The 17588-nt window shown below is 39.5% G+C and overlaps 1 protein-coding gene across 17 annotated transcripts in view; it reads left to right on the top strand.

The window, feature by feature from the left end:
• FER (FER tyrosine kinase) overlaps positions 1-15341 on the top strand; it is a 622960-nt gene extending 607619 nt beyond the window's left edge. For 7 of the 17 annotated variants that reach the window (XM_049707495.1, XM_049707496.1, XM_049707491.1 and 4 more), the window contains one exon: positions 4314-5575. In XM_049707495.1, the coding sequence (XP_049563452.1) occupies positions 4314-4636 (323 nt within the window). In that variant the 3' untranslated portion in view covers positions 4637-5575. Of the gene's footprint in view, positions 1-4313; positions 5581-5619 lie in introns of those variants that run through there. The other 10 variants (XM_004267438.3, XM_049707502.1, XM_033423747.2 and 7 more) reach the window with 4 other exon arrangements.
• Positions 15342-17588: the final 2247 nt, after the last annotated feature.

Genomic DNA, 17588 nt, shown 5'->3' with positions numbered 1-17588 from the left:
AGTCTCCTCCCCTCTCTTCTGCCATTGTTCCTGATGAACACAGAAGCAAAAATTCTCAACACAATGTTAGCAAACGGAATTCAGCAATACATTAAATAATAAAAGGATTGTACACCATGATCAAGTGGGATTTATTCCAAGGATACAAGGATGGTTTAACATCTGCAAATCAATCAACATGATGCACCACATTAACAAAATAAAGGCTAAAAATCATATCATCTCAATAGATACAGAAAAAGCATTGGACAAAACTCAACATCCCATTAAGATAAAAATTCTCAACAAAGTGGGTACAGAGGAAATGTACTTCAACATAATAAAGGTCACATATGACAAGCCCACAGCTAACATCACAGTTCACAGTAAAAAGCTGAAAGTTTTTCCTCTAAGAACAGGAACAGGACAAGGATGCCCACTCTCACCACTTTTATTCAACATAGTATTGGAAGTCCTAGCCACAGCAGTTAGGCAAGAGAAAGAAATGAAAGGAATCCCATTTGGAAAGGAAGAAGTAAAACTGTCCTTATTTGCAGATGAAATGATATTATATAGAAAATCCTAAAGTCTCCACCAAGAAACTGTTAGAACTAATCAATGAATACAGTAAATTGCAGGATACAAAGTCAAAATACAAAAGTCTGTTGTGTTTCTATACACTAATAACAAATTATCAGAAAGAGAAATTAAGGAAACAGTTCCATTTATAATTGCATCAAAAACAATAAAATATCTAGGAATAAATTTCACCAAGGTGAAAAACCTGTACATTGAAAACTATCAGACACAACCAAAGAAACTGAAGAAGACACAAGTAAATGAAAAGATATTTCATGCTCATGGATTGGAAGAATCAATATTAATAAAATGTTCATACTACCCAAAGCAATCTACAGATTCAGTGCAATCCCTATCAAAATTCCAGTGGCATTTTTCACATAACTGGATCAAATAATACTAAAATTTGTGTGGAACCACAAAAGACCCTGAACAGTCAAAGCAATCTTGAGGAAGAAGTACAGAGCTAGGGGCATCATGCTCCCTGATTTCAAACTATAGTACAAAGCTATGGTATTTAAAGCAGCATGGTATTAGAATTAAACAGACACACAGATCAGTGGAACAGAATAGAAAGCCTAGAAATAATCCCATGCATAAATGGTCAATTAATTTATGACAGAGGAGGCAAGAATATACAATGGGGAAAGGACATCTCTTCAATAAATGTTGGGAAAACTGGACAGCCACATGTCAAAGAATGAAACAGACCACTATCTTACACCATATGCAAAAATTAACTCAAAATGGTTAAAGACTTGACTATAAGACCTGAAGTCATAAAACTCCTAGAAGAAAACATAGGCAGTAAGCTCTAGTGCTGGAGATGAGGTTTTGGGTTTGACATCAAAGCAAAGGCAACAAAAGCAAAAATAAACTAGTCGGGCTATTTCAAACTAAAACGCTTCTGCACAGCAAAGGAAACCATTTACAAAATAAAAGGACACCTACCAAATGAGAGAATATATTTGCAAGTCATATATCTGATAGGGGTTAATATTTAAATATATAAAGAACTCATGCAACTCAAGACAAAAAACAATCTGATTAAAAAATGGGCAGAAGTTCAGAATAGACAGTTTTCCAAATAAGGGATATACGTGGCCAACAGTTTCATGAAAAGATACTCAACATCACTAATCATCAGGGAAATGCAAATCAAAACCACAGTGACTTATCACCTCATACCTGTTAGAACGGCTGTTATTCAAACAAGACATAACAAGTGTTGGCCAGGTTGTGGAGAAAAGGATCCCTCCTCCACTGTCAGGAGGAATGTAAATTGGTGCAACCACTATGGAAAACAGTATGGAGGTTCCTCATAAAACTAAAAATAGAGCTACCATATGATCTAGCAGTTCCATTTCTGGGTATTTATCTGAAGAAAACAAAAATGCTAACTCAAGAAGATATATCCACCCCCGTGTTCATTTGCAGCGTTATTTACAATAGCCAAGATATGGAAATAGCCTAAGTGTACATCAATGGATGAATGAATAAAGAAGATATGGTGTGTATATACAATAGAATATTATTCAGCCTTAGCAAAGAGTGAAATCATGCCATTTGTGACAACATGGATGGACCTTGTGGGTATCATGCTAAGGGAAATAAGTCAGACAGAGAAAGACAAATACTGTATAATCTCATTTACATGTGAAATCTAAACAACAACAACAAAACCACTCATAGATACAGAGAACAGACTGGTGGTTGCCAGAGTCTAGCAGTGGGAGGCAGGGGGAGGGTGAAGGTGGTCAAGAGGTACAAAATTCCAGTTATAAAACAAATGAGTCATGGGGGTCTAATGTAAAACATGGTGACTATAATTAACAGTACTATATTGCATATTTGCAAGTTGCTAAGAGAGTAGATCTTGAAGTTCTCATCACAAGAAAAAAAAATTTTATGACTATGGATGGTGACTATGCATGGTGATGTTGACTAGACTTATCGTAGTGATTATTTTGCAATATATACAAATATTAAATCATGCTGTACACCTGAAAGTAATATAATGTTATGTCAATTATATCTCAATAAGAAAAATAAAGAATTATTAATTAATTTTTAAAAATTATCCAGTAAAACCAGACTCAAAAGTCAAGGTTACAGGGCTTCCCTGGTTGCGCAGTGGTTAGGAATCCGCCTGCCAACCCAGGGGTCACGGGTTCGAGCCCTGGTCTGGGAAGATCCCACATGCCACAGAGCAACTAAGCCCGTGAGCCACAACTACTGAGCCTGTGCTCTAGAGCCCGTGAGCCACAACTACTGAGCCCCTGTGCCACAACTACTGAAGCCTGTGCGCCTAGAGCCCGTGCTTGGCAACGAGAAGCCACCGCAATGAGAAGCCCGCGCACCGCGACAAAATGTAGCCCCCGTTCGTCGCAACTAGAGAAAGCCTGAACACAGCAATGAAGACCCAACGCAGCCAAAAATAATAAAATAAAAGTCAAGGTTACAGAGTTAGGTTATAAGCTTTCACTTCTAGAGTGTGATCTTAGTTTATAATACAACTGGCCATTCTTGATCTCTTCCTAGATACTATCTTACAAAAATAAGGTATTTGGTTCTCTATGCTTTGTACTTCCTTAAAGAGTTAATTAGTCTTAACTTGTAACCATTGAATGATTTTCATAAAAAGTTTTAAATTATTGGATGCCAAACATGAAAAGAGTTGATATGCAGACAGGGAAACTAATCTTCCTACCGACTAGCATAGTGAATGTCCATAATTACCATCTACTAAGAAGGAAGCTAATTCACACAGCTGGAGATGATGATCAGCAAGTACACTCCAAACTCTGACATCAGAGCAGTTATAACACAGGCATACTCTCATTCTCATTGTACTGTTTTCAAGAAAGAGAAAAGGCTATCCTACTCAAAGTAACAAGACATTTTGGGAGGATGGGCATTTATACATCCTGGAATGGCAGAAATATGTTGGAAAATCTTGAAAATTCATAGCCTTTTCTGCCTCCCCTCCTTGATTTCACATTCATTCCAGAAGATATCTGGTATTGGCTTTTATTTCTGTGTTTCTCTAGAAGATTACCAAGGGAAAAAAAACCAAACTAAACTAAGAGTTAGCTTATGTAATTCAGTAAAGCAGGTGCACCAAGATATTTTGACAAAACACAGCACCATGTAATTTAAAGAAGTTGTTTTTATCAGCCAGCTATGTTAATTTCTACTCTATTCAAAACACAGAAAAATGTATTTTCCATAAATGAAACTATCAGTGGAGAAAATGAGAACTTTAAGCGTGTAAGAATATCTGTAAACAGTGATGAGTAAAAAATTGAAGTTAAGAAACTTTCCTTATTGCTTTAAGTTTGTTTGTAATTTTAGTAGAAAGAAAATGATGCAGGCAGAAGACAAAATTGCAGAACTCAACTTATTTAATCTCCTAGGCATCGATGTGTACAAATTTATATCTTTTTTATATAAACCATCTATCTCATTTAGAGGCCACAGAGAAAGTAAGCTTGCATACTGAGTGAATATTTGTTCTTGGTGGGGGAAATGTGATTTGGAAGGTGGCTTAGTTAAAGTAGCAGCCTGAAGACTATCCATTTAATTGGTAATATTACTACTCCTGGAAAGCAAAACTAGTCAAGAAAATAAGATCACCAGTTATTGAATTCCTGGTAAGTTTAAATATGTTAATATGTGACTGACATAGACATACACAAGCAGAAATGGTCACCCGCTTATCCAGTGAGCTGAATGTGGTTTTGTTCGCCCTTCAGGGAGATACAGCTCTGAGAGTGATGTGTGGAGCTTTGGCATCCTCCTCTGGGAGACCTTCAGCTTAGGGGTCTGCCCGTACCCTGGAATGACAAATCAACAAGCTCGGGAACAAGTGGAAAGAGGTGAGCCAAAGACACAGGGTAGCAGTGTTCACAGCCAGCCCGGGCAGTGCTGGTGCCGTGTCTGCATTTCCTGGGAGGAGGAAGAGAGTACTCTCGGGCACGCGATGGAAGAGGTGCTGGTTAATCTACTTTTGAACTTTAAGGATGGTGTGGCTCTTTACAACCAAACCAACAACAACAACAAAGACTTTAAAAGATAGATCCCAGCTCTTTGAAAATAGAAAGCTCTAGGCTTTTCTTCCACTCCCCCTGCCCGGCATGACACCTGCAAGGCTGTGCCATTCACTCTCTTCCAGGGAAATAGGAGATTGAGGAATACCACCTAGTTTTTATTCTATGCCAAATAAACACTGTTAATATTACTGCAAATTGAAATGTAGTTAGACTTCAGGAAGAAGTTGAGAATTTTGGAACAGTTCTGAGGAAGCCCTATGGTGTTCTCAGATCAGGGACAGGAATAAGCAGGTGACGGTGACACCCTCACGTGCACTTGTGTAGTCCCCGGCTTTCAACAACAACAACAAAACACTTGCAACAAAACACCAGCGCCCTAGGGTCAGGCCTGTCAAGGGGGGCATGGTTGTAGAATCGGGTGTAGGAAGATGACTTCCAGCTTCCTTCCTCCCTTTTCCTACCGCTCCTGAGGCAGATGCACACAGGCACACACACACCACCCAGCACACTGCCGGGACACTGCCAGGTGACTTTGAATTAAAGATAATATTCTTCTCAGACTGTAAAGGAATATGCTTCATATTCATTTTTATTTCACTTTTAAATTAATGTTTATAAATCCTCATCCTTTTTCTCATCTTCAAAACCCTGAGTTGTAGAGATGATTTTTTTAAACTCTGCCTACAGCATCTAAAAGCAAATTCTGAAAGCAAATACTTAGAGCAACTAAAACATGCATTTGTATGTGATGTATCTTACATCAGACTTTGTGACAAATGAACAAACAGAAAATGGGTTCTTTGAACTAGAAGGTAATGATGTTGCTCTATTAATATTAAAGTCTGCATTACTTATAGAGAAAAAATCAGTTTGCCCTGAAATGAATTTTTTGTTTCTATTAACCAGCAACATAAGGTACTAAAAATTACAAACTGCATAATGCCCTATGTGAACATTTATATCTTATTCCCATTCTAAATTCTCTGTTCTTCTTCTCTTGGGTCTTCAGGATACCGAATGTCAGCCCCTCAGCATTGTCCAGAGGACATTTTTAAAATTATGATGAAGTGTTGGGATTATAAACCTGAAAACCGGCCCAAGTTCACTGAACTTCAGAAAGAGCTCACTGTCATCAAGAAGAAAATCACATAGTGACAGAACAGTGCAAACTCAGCCTCCAGGACTTGGTCCTCCAGCAGAGTAATATTGTTCTTCTCATTAACAATGAGTTTATACCACGTTATGTGCAACAGTCTTCTAAGGTTATTTTTTTTTAATTAACTTTTTTAAATATGTGCCGTTAAAAAAAGTCAAAGGCGAATGCATTCAAGAAACAGGTCAGTCCTACCAAGGGCTTTCTCAGCTCACCACAGCAATCCTGCCATTTCAGCCCTTTGTAAATAGAAAAGCACAGGCTCTAAATGTGAGGGGGAACCAATCCATCTTTTTCACACCAGGACCATCGATGTTTCTCAGAGATTTTTCACTTCAGACCCAGTTCACAGCTGCTGTCCCATGCCACAGACCCTACTCGATCGGTGCTATCAGCTGCATTGGTAATGCCATGTCTGCAGGACACATTCCAACCAAAGTTGGCTTTCTGCTCTGCCAAGGCAAGAGTGTATTTGTAAACATCATTTTATATTGAGCATTATTTAGACCTCCTAGGGGTTTTCTTTCCTTTCTCACCAGAAATAAGCACAGTGTAAGAATCCTCACATTCCTGTCTTATTGATAAAGCTGTTGTTTCCCTCCCCTTTTGCCCAGGCATCAGAAAATGATGCCTGGAATGTCCTCAAAGAGCTCTTAATTGAGGGCACAGCTTTTAAAGAATGTTTCAGACAGCTGTGACGGCAAGAAGTAAGTTGGAACAGGAGGACGGTCTGGAGAAAGGGGCAGCTAAAGTCATCATCAAAGAGAAGGAAAGGAAAATAGAAAATCTGCCTTCTTACCAGAGTTATGCCTTCAGACACACACATACGCTTTATTTTATGGTCTGATTCATGAAAAAGGTTCTAAGAAATGTTTTCAGGAGTTCACAGATAGAGCCTTCTTGTCAACAAAAAATTCTTTAGAGAAATTCCAAAGCACGAGGCTACAGAAATAACAGCATAATTTTAAGTACCTTCATTTGAGAGGAGACATCCCAGAATTTAATTCTGTTCATTTGTGCCAGTTTCCAGAGCTGTCAGAATTTCATGATTCTAGTTCATAAACACATCCATGTGTGTACACACATGGGCATGCGCCCCCCACACAGACACACAGCCACACACACACACACATAACACCAAGAAACCTGGCAGGTATGAATGGAGTAAATTGGTTAAGAAGTCAAATGAATATTATTAAGGAAAAAGCTATAGAGATAGCCCTCCTTTGTCCACCTTCCCCCTTCATGTACTCTTATACTGCTACCTGAAAATTCTTATCATTAGCTGACCCATATATGAGCACAGTCTGGAGATGCTTCATATGAATAAAATGGAACAGAGTTTAAACTAGGATTGTCTTTAGCTGAATCTTAGCTTCATCCAGGGAACTTACCCCATGGTCTGTATATAGTTGCCTCTCAGGATAAATATGTGTGTAAGAGATGGTCACGCTCAGGGGTAAATGTGGCCTGGGAGCTTTTAATAAGTGCTCAGGCCTGTGTCCAAATAGCACAGTAGTGATTATTTGGTCTACAGTCATTGGAAGAGCTTATGGGATAGAAAATTCCTCCTGCCCCCTCCACCTGTTTGCTGCCTAGGAATATCACTGCACACAACTCACACCCAGTACTACTTTCAAGAGTAAACAGGATAATACTGAGGAGAAAACTGGCTTGTGTCTACCACTTCAATCTCCTTGAAGTTTCATACACATTTAATGATTACCACATCCAGACGAAAATGAAAGCATAATAAACTTGCCCGCAAAAATATTGCAATATACAAAGTAACTCTTTTTTAATCAGCATTGTTTCCCTTCTGTCAAATATTATGAGTAAAAGGAAACCTTCTTTTGATGGCATATACTGTGGTAAATCAAAGCACAGACTCATGAATTAAGATTAAGAGCTCTGGTCTTCAGGCACTTGTCAGCCTTCAAAAGCAAGAATAAAATGGGGACATTTCCACCCTTTGCCAGTATTTCCAAGTGCATCTCTCTGTAATATTCTTTGTTTAAAGAAAACAGCCTCTGTAATATTCTTTGTTTAAAGAAAACAGCCTCCCATCACTTAGCAGCCGCACTGCTAAGCTCTCAGCAAAGAGAGAGAATGATGGTTTGGTCTTTAATTTTGTGAACAAGACCTGAAGCTTAATCATTGCATTCTGGTGTAAAGAACGAACATGGCGTTGATATTTCACTCATCCAGGCTGTTAGAATTTGCAGTTCGCATCATAACTGTGTGCTTAAAGAAGCTTTTCAAAACATCGTGACATCTGCAGCATTTAAATTCTGTCTTATTCTTTGTCCCAAAGCAGGCAGTGGTACAGTTCAGGATTAATAACTCATCGGGAGTCTTTCAGGATCATATCAGTTATATAGAATATTAAATTTAATATAGGCACATGCATTAAGAAAAACTTATGCAGACTGTTTTTTACTGTTAACTTTGTTGTGCTTGAAGCATAATTTATTCGTCCCTTCTGTCACAGATAATTATTGGAATTATGTACTTTAGGAGGCTAATCCGTACCCAGAAAGCATGCACACAAATTCTCCTCTGAATTTGCAAGTTGATATAGGGAAAGAAGGATTCGGAAACACATAAAATCCTATGACTTGTTTAGTAAGAAAACAGTAACCAAAATTTTAGTAACTAAAATTTTAGTAACCAAAATTGCCACTGGTCTGAATGTAATTCAGCCAGGTCACAAATCTTTGTGTTGTTAAAAGATTTTTTCACGTGTTGCATCTGTTACTCCTATGTAGTTTCTGTCATAATTCCTTAAATTTATGAATATGGAGTCGTGGGGGGGGGCGGGTAAGCCCAGGCAGCCTGACTCTCACCTGCATTTTTCTATCTTGAATCACCAAGGAGCCTTTATGAGAAGTATTTAAGTAGCTCATCATTTTTCAAGGAAAGAAATCTTTTATTGTCAAATTAACATTTATTACCGACATGTGAAACCTAAAATTATTTTGCACTCCATATAATCTAAGGTTACTTCCCAAAGCCAACATATTCTTTCTCTTCTAGGAAATAATAATAAAGGATGAATAGGTTTTGTTTAGACTTTCAAAACCAGAGGTTTCGTTTTAGTCCATCCTGCCACTAGGTCCCCAGTGCAAGGTCTTATGTAATCATTTCTCTCTTATCTCCCAAATTTAATATAGTCAATAAAATTCTTCATCCATAATTCACCATTTTATCACAGATACGATATTACTGAAACCTGTTACTAGCACACCAGTGTAGAACATGAGTCTGATTGCTTCAGCCAATTTTCAGCACACATTTCACAACTGTTTTTCATTTGAGGGTTGTTTTAAAAGAAAAGAAAATGTTTAGTCATTGAAATAGTCTTAATTTCCTTTAAACCATGGTATGGTTTTCTTGTCTGTGTTATACTCATTGTTTCAGTTTTGCCATATAGTTTTATATAAAGTTTGGCTAATACCACTAAAATAACCGTGGCTTCACAATACTGGTATGACTTGTGTCAAGAAGAAAGTGTTTTAATTATAATATATGCCACACACTGAGGATCTTGTAGTGGGATAAACATAAAAATGAGAACGCAAAAATACATGTCTAGGTCGTATGTTACTGTCGTTCGGTTACCTCAGTCACACTACTTTCCAGTTCACTCATCAGATGTTCTAAAAATGTACCTGAAAACCTTCCCTAGGATACCCTATGGACACTGTTCTGTGGCTGTGTGTCTTTTGACGTGAGATCAGTTGATAATTTTCTGAAAAGAGGGTTTGTTTGTTTGTTTGCCTCAACCCTCTTTTTACATATACGTACCCCCCCGCCCAGCACACCATTGGTATTTTAGTTGTTTCTTATCAACAGAATTGATTGTCCATAAACACTATTCTGAGTCATGTAAAGACTGACTTTTGTATTTAGGAGGTCAGAGCCCTCACACAAAACAGAATAATGCAAAATACAAAGAACAAAAAGGGACAGACAATTGAAAAAGACATGGTTTCTTTATGTATTAATATGTTAATTAAAACAAAGATTTTATATGAAAATGAGTTTATATTACAGTTCCATTACACTATTAAGTTAGCATGAAAGTTTACCATTAAAATAAAGTGTTACCTCTTTTATTACTAACTCTGATTTGCTTATACGTACCAGAAATTTTTTATTAAATATTTTAGTTTTATTTAGTTTTCTCTGTTTTGATTAGTTTCATATCAAGTCTGAGTAATATATTATTTGGGAAGATCCAGAACTACATATTAATTTCTGCCAAGAAAATATTCTAATTAAGTCAATATTTCATGTACCAAGATGACCTACTTGAAGGAGATACTGCTACAGTTGTAGAGTCCCATAAAATTCTCCTTTAAAAAATAATGCTATAATACAGAAGGTGTAAAACTATATATCTTAGTCATAATTCAATTTAAGGAAATATTTGTAACCCCTTGAAGGCCATTCTACTGCCTCATACTGATTCAAAGATTAAATTCTGAATTGTTAAGTGTAGACATTAAAGACTGCCTAATAAAGACTGAGATTCTTAGGTGGTAGAAAAATCCTACTGAACTAAATTCCTAGTCACTTTAAACTGGGGAGATATAATGAGCATAGGCTTCAGCACATCTGTTAATAAGGCACCGAGGCAAACGTCTACCAAGGCAAAAGAGGAGAGCACCAGTTATTCTAAGGCAGGATGATGCAGCCCCTACAGAGAGTGTAGGATAATTAAAGTGGAACGAAGACTTGGACAACGTCACTAGGAGACCTGAGGAGAACAGTGCCACCAGGCCAGACCCTTTCCTACAGAAAATGTAAAAGGTATTGGAGTCAAAAGAAGCAAAAGATGTCACCTGCCAGTGTGTGGGCCTTCCTGTGAGCAAACCAAACACCTCTCCCTTGCATGTGTAGCAGTCTCTTATCCCCAGCTCAGAGGCGATGCTGTGCTGGGCGACACATGCTCATCGTCCTCCCAACTAATGGCTTTGGCCATATATGCTTAGACTTTTAACAGAGACTTCTCTAAGTCTCTTTGTATTTGAGTTAGTGATACTATTTCTTAAACTAAATCACTGATTATTCACACCTCATTAGAAATCTGGTTGCAATGGGGCTGGTCTCCTAAGTGAGAGCCCGCTGAGATCAGCCATTTCACCTTTTGACTGATGTTGACTAACTGGCTCCTAGAGGTACCCCAGAGCGACCTTCCTCTGATGAGCTCAGCTCTGGGGAAACATGGAATCCAGCAGGGAAGAAGGGGAATACCAATTAAATAGCAATGCTCCTTGTCTTTATACTAATGACATGTGAGGGAAAGAGATCATAGAAGCATCCTAAAGCCAGTCACAGTGCAGCATGGCTAAGGTCAGACATGGAAGGCAGAGAAAGAGACATCCACAAAGGAAGACTGAAGGACAGGAAGGGCAAAAACAAAGTACCGATGCAAAGTGACTCAAGGGCTCACCTTCCAACAAATAAATGCGGTATCAATGAGGGAAAGCGAATCCTCAAAAGGGAATTTTGAGGTGCTTCCCGCTGCATGGTATTAAACGTTACGTACCTCTCAAGTTTCTACAACACTTCTTAAAGGGCATTGAGTGGGGTATCGATTTGATTTTCTTTATGCTCCCTATAATCTCAAGAGGAAGCCACTGTTGAATGAGAATTACTCTTGCTTGGTTTTTCTGGAAGGCTGCAGGTATGACAGTGGTTCAGCCCCCTTCCTAAGCAGTAAGGAACTGAGGGTGGCACACATATGTCTGGGGCAGCCAGCATTGGAGGAAAACTGCTGTGAAATTTCCTTCTTATTTTATGAAAGAAAAGATACCTTGCGGGCATCTCTGCCTGCAACATAAAGACAGATTGAGCTTCCCTCCTTGCCAGCAAACTTGCAAGGGCTCCCAAAGAAGAATATTTAGAATTCACTCTAAAAAGATTCAAATCTTGAATTTCTAAATTATCTTCCCAAACATTACCACTGAAGTCAGAAGAGGTGAGTGTTCTACAAAGTAATAAAATGTTCTAAGTGATGGTAATGACCCTGGTAGCAGGATTTTGTCATGTTTGCCCTCAGCTCTATTCATTCGGAAGCTTTTTCTCGATATCTGCCATGTCAGGTTCAGGGAACCCTACTGGGTGCTAGTTTTTCTGGATTTTTTTTTTTTTTTTTTTTGGTATTTCTTTTTCTCATCTTGTTTCTTAATCTTTACCAAAACAGAAAAGCCTTTTCTCATCAGCTTTTATCAGACAGCGTCTTAACTGGCCTAGACCAAACGGTTTCTCCTCACGTGCTCAGGAGGCCCTTGCCTTATAGAGAGCTCCCAGGCATCCATTTACCAGGCCAGCTGCATACCCTCTGTGTGAGAGGCCCCGTGGCTTAGAACACAAAGAGGCCTCGTTGTAGTCTTTGTGGTGGGGATAGGACGACTAGGTGGCAGATGTGTTTGATGAGTTATACTATCAATAGAGGTTCTTGGGAGATTTTGCCAGGATGGAAAGATCATTGTGAGCAGATGTGCCCAGGGAAGCAGCCTGTTGACTTGGCCGAGTAAGCTCACTAGGTGACCTGCCTCCAAAGAAATGTTAAAACACTAACAATGATTATTTTAAAACCCCGGACATTTTCAATTTTTCCATTCCACTCTTCTCTGCCAGTATTTTTTATTGTTTCCTTCACACTCCTCTTTGTCAGTAAATGTCTAAAAGTATTTCAGTTGCACAATGTCAAAGAGTTTTTCCACAGCTTCAGAAAAGAGGGTAGCAAATACAAAGACTCAAGTTTAAAATAAGGCAATCTACCTAGAGACACAGACCCCAAAGCACTACTGTGCTGAAACACAAACTCTACAGTTTCCCCCAGAGCGGTACCCTTCCTACAAAGCCAAACATCACTCTTTCTCCTGTCTGTTAAGAACATCTTTAGTATCAGAATAAGCACCTTCTAGATGCTATCCAAAGCAGATTCTAAAATGACATACGAAGAAGCCAGATTTCAACCATTAAAGCAACAACAGAAACACTACTTTCATCCCTTTGTACTCAGTTAAAACATCCATGCAAAACCTATCAATAGGGCTTCCCTGGTGGCGCAGTGGTCGAGAGTACGCCTGCCGATGCAGGGGACAGGGGTTCGTGTCCGGGACGATCCCACATGCCGCGGCGCAGCTGGGCCCGTGAGCCATGGCCGCTGAGCCTGTGCGTCCAGAGCCTGTGCTCCGCAACGGGAGAGACCACAACAGTGAGAGGCCAGCATACCGCAAAAACAAACAAACAAACAAACAAACAAAAAACCTATCAATAGAACCATCCAGGCAGTTCATCTAATGAGGAGCTAGTACCTTATTTTGAAAGCATAGGATGGATGTCAATGGGAAATAGCAATGTTTTGAGCAACACAGGGTAAGTATAAGAAGGCCAATAAAAAAAAAATCCCAATTCCCACATTGAAGCAGCAAAAATCTGAGAATGAAAAATGGAGTTGTATATGAGTCCAAACTTAATGTTTTCTTCATGCAGCTCTTGTCAAATTGTACAACCTTGGGGGTCCTCTTTTGAGTTGCCTGAAAAATCCTTATGAAGCAAAAAACTAAATCCACCCCCCAACCCCCAATGGGAGCTTGAATTTCTAAGTGCCCTGGATTCAGAAACTTAGCGTCTGAGAGGGAATCTGTAATGTTATTACCGAGATCCCAGGCAAAAGGCCCATCTTGGCAGTCTTTGCAAGCTTGCTAATCCATGCTTTTGTTAATTTTTAACCATGGAAGATGGCAGAGTGGTGGGGGTGAGGAAAACACCCTATTAGCTAGAAATTTTTTACAAATAATTTTACTTGGTAGAAATAAACTTGCCTCCTTGCTCTTAAGAAGTACCAGACTGTTGTAAGCAAATGCAGAGGGCATGGTGCCCAGAGCCATGCTTAATATGACCGTGAAGTTTTCTCCTAACCCAAAGCATAACGGTTCTTATATTTAGATGATAGGATGCTAGGGAGGCCCATCCCCTGCCGGTCTAATTGCTTTGCTTCAGCTGCAAGTGGAAGACCAATTCCAACAGAAATGAACTTATTTGCCATAATTCCTCCTCAGATGCTAGGCCTTTCACACTTGGAATGCACGGAAAATATACATGTTTTAATGGAATTCACTATTTTTGGCCTTAGGGTCAAAGAGATTGGTTCCACAAGGTTCATCTGATTCCCCATAACAAGTATATGTTATAACCCTATGATTCTAAATCCAATCCCAGCTATAGGTTCTGAGCATCAAGTCAAAATCAAAGATAAAGGGGAACTGGTAGAGAGGGGTTTTGTTTGTTTCAGACTCATGACCAAAGTGGCCAAAAATGTGAAACTCCCTTTCACTTGACGAACATTTCACCATATGAAATGCCAGTCACCCCACAGCATCCTGTGACATAATTAGACTCTCAACATGGACCAGTGGCCAGGAGCACACTTTTCATGGGCCACTTCTGTTTATCATTTTCCTTCATAAATCATTGAGATTTCTCACTAAGACAGCTTTATTAGAGGTGTATAGGTTTTATGTTTAATTTATGTTAAATACATTAAATCACATGGCCTACTTAAGCAACATATGAGTATAGCAGGGGTTGGTGGCAGTATGAGTTCTGCTGACTTTATGTTATGGTTTCTTTGTGTTTCTCTTGGTATGGTCTGGTGAGTGCCCTAAAAGATTAGAACTCTCTGAAGTCGTAGCCATACAACCACATAGGGTTAGGAAAAGCCAGATAAATGCAGGAGAATAAAATCAAGTTGTCAAAGTCCCGGGAACAGCCCTGACTTTTTCAGGAACGCAAGCAAACGGAAAGCAAAGACAAAATGTACAAATGGCGCCCAAGCCATTTGACGGTGGGCAGCCCACTGGCCTAAGGCACTGCATGCTCCTGGCACAGACCCACAGTGAGTGGTTGCAGAAATGTGACTTTCTGGGTTGCTTCCACTTCCCTTTATTAGAAGATGAGTGTCAGATGATGGGGTGGGAATGGGGTGTGCCCTCAGCCCGCCATGGTCCAGATGTTCCATCTGCAAGCCTGTTGAGCAAAGCACTCCTGTGGTTTACAGTTTCCTTTTAGTGCCAATATTGTCAGGTTAAAGCACCTTTAATCTTCTTTTGTTGTTATTTTAAAATAATATATTTGTTAAGTGGATTAAAGAAACACTGGAAATAGGGTGCTTCTTATAAAAAGCTAAAGTGTAAAACACAGAAGCAAGTCCTTTGGTGAGTTTATCTGGCTTTGTAAACAAGTCTGAAAATGAATGAGAGAGAAATATCTAAGCAGTTAGTTGTCTGTCTTTTACCATTTTTAACTCGGATCTGTATTTAACACTTATTTATTTGTTAGTTTTACATTCAGAAGAAATACACTTTGAACTTCAGCTAACATTGTAGGATGTTTTTAAATTGTTTTCTACTTTTTTAAAACATGATTTCATCATTTTTGTAAACTTAGATCATTTTTGAATAGCCCTTTTTTCTTTCCCAATAGACCAATTAACATGCATAGGTCTGTGGAACTTTTTTTTTAACTGTATTCTTATAATAAATGTAAATATTTGTAGCAAACTGTGCCTTGTCTTGTTTAATCTTTCCATCGTGTTTATATTTCTTTCTTTTCCATATAAATATCTCTAAGCAGAAGAAAAGGAAGGAGAGATTTCCATGGTAACTGGCCTCCTAGGGATGTAACAGTGTATAAAACATCATTAGCTTTCAGTTTCTCTGTAATTAAGCTTCTGAGTTCTGATGATAATGGGTGTGTGCTGCTTACAGTCCAATCACTGCTTCCTCTGTTTAGAAATCAAAACTGAAATATAGTTCAAAACGGAAATACAGTTCAAGTCCCATTTCTCTGTGCGGACTGGCTGTTTGCCAGGGTTCCTGTTGTTGTTGTTTCATAACAGGATTTGTTTAGACATAACAAAAGGATTTAGGGGAGAAAGGTGGCTGAGAGGGATGTTTAGAAAGAGAAGCTGAAAGCTGCTGTTGCACGGCAGTTACAGGCATGCATCCTTGCCTGGCTGGTGTACAGGGCTGAGCTGGTCACAGAGCCAAGATGCTGGGGGACTACTGTTTACCCTTCAGTCAGCAAATCGATAACATTTCTAAAACGGCATGCTGTTATTTACACAGTTTCCCCTGCGTTAAACCAAGCCCTCTCCCCCTCCCCGATCTTGGATTGGAAGAGGTAACCACTCCCCTCTCAAAAACATGTTTCCTGTTTGTGGGGCAGCCGCCAAGCTTCTTAGGACAAGCAAAATGCATCCATACATCTCTCTCTCCAACCTTCCTACTCCTGCAGCACTCTGGCTGACCAGAGCTGGGTGTTTCTGGCCCTTGGTGAATCCTTTCACCATAACTCTTAATTGTCTGTCTGAGATTGCATCCTCATCTCTGGCAGTTTTGATTTCTGATACAGCATCCCAGACAACCTGTGCTTTTACTGACTTCAATTAATTAGGACCAGGCGCCTCCAGCCAACCAAGGAAGGTTGGCTATTGGACTGAAGTTCCAGTCCCCAGGATGGATGAACAGCATCTCTGAAATTCCCTGGAGTTCTCGTGGCATTTAAAGTCCTAGACTTCACTGTACATCCCCCTCTGGCTAGTGATTTCTTTAGGCAGATGGCAGTGATGTTGCTTGCAAAAAACCATGGATGTAAGAACTAGTTTCCATTAATTAAAAGCATCAGTGGTTGTTCCTGCAGGTAAAAACAGTGTAAATGAAGTGTATTTTGAAACTCCCCAAATCTGCTACAATTGGACTGACCCAGCACACTTAGGCCAAAGTCGTGACTACAACTGAATCAGGCTGTTGGTGCTACTTCCAAAGGCATCTGATATCGAAACAAGCATCAAACTGGGAGCTAGGAAACCTATGTTCTCATCCCTGGTTGGACTCTCACTAGTTCGTAAACTTGAACAAACCACCTCACTATCTAGGCCACAGTTTCCTCAACTGTAAACGGGTTGGACTAAATAATTAACTAGTATTAAAACTTTTTTTTAAAATTTTGCTTCTCTAAAAGCATCCTGATTCCTTCTTCAGTATTTAATGTAGTCCAGGTGGTGCCCTCCCACTATGGAAGCCAAAGGACCGATCCGTAATCTTTATTTACCCAATTGGATACTTTCTCCCAAAACTGAGTCTTGAAGGACAGAAGAAAGAGTTGGAAGGCACTGTTCCTAGGAAAATACTGCTGTAAATTTACCCTAGTCCTCCAGAGCACCCTTGGTGTCTTCCCATTCCCAAGCCTCATTCTCTAGCCTCCTACGGACCTTGGAGCCTCCAGCTCATTCCCTTTTACTAAGCTATCCATAGAGCGGTTCTGTTGCCTGCAGCCAAGGATCCTGGCTGATACAGTGATCTCTAAGGCGAGGCCCCTTCCAGCCTTGGGATTCTGTGATCTCCCAAGTCTTCTCGGGGTCACTTTAGAATCTCTGAACACCAGCACTGTGCAGGATGGGTTCTGTTCTCTTGCTTTCGCAGTGTAGCTGTCAGAATTCCAAAGTGATGAGAAAAAGGAAAATTCCTTAAAGGTTCAGTCATCTAATGCGCTGATTATCTAAACTCAGCCTTTTAACGTCTCCCCGGCTCGGGACCTAGGTAATTCAAAATTATAAATGTTTCTTTTGCAGCCTCCCTGTGGTGGCAGTTGGCACCATAGGGTAGTTAAATGATAAGGTCAATGGACTAGAACATTGCGAGAGGCTAATTGATCTATCACAGCAATATAAATGCCAAGAATTAATAGAAAAATAAATGTCATAGGAAGTGGAGATATTGACAACCTTAGAAACTAGTCTCTCCTGG

The sequence above is a fragment of the Orcinus orca genome, chromosome 3, assembly GCF_937001465.1.
Source record: "Orcinus orca chromosome 3, mOrcOrc1.1, whole genome shotgun sequence".
NCBI lineage: Eukaryota > Metazoa > Chordata > Mammalia > Artiodactyla > Delphinidae > Orcinus > Orcinus orca.
The sequence above is the reverse complement of the archived record's forward strand: the minus strand, read 5'-3'. Positions and strand labels throughout refer to the sequence as shown.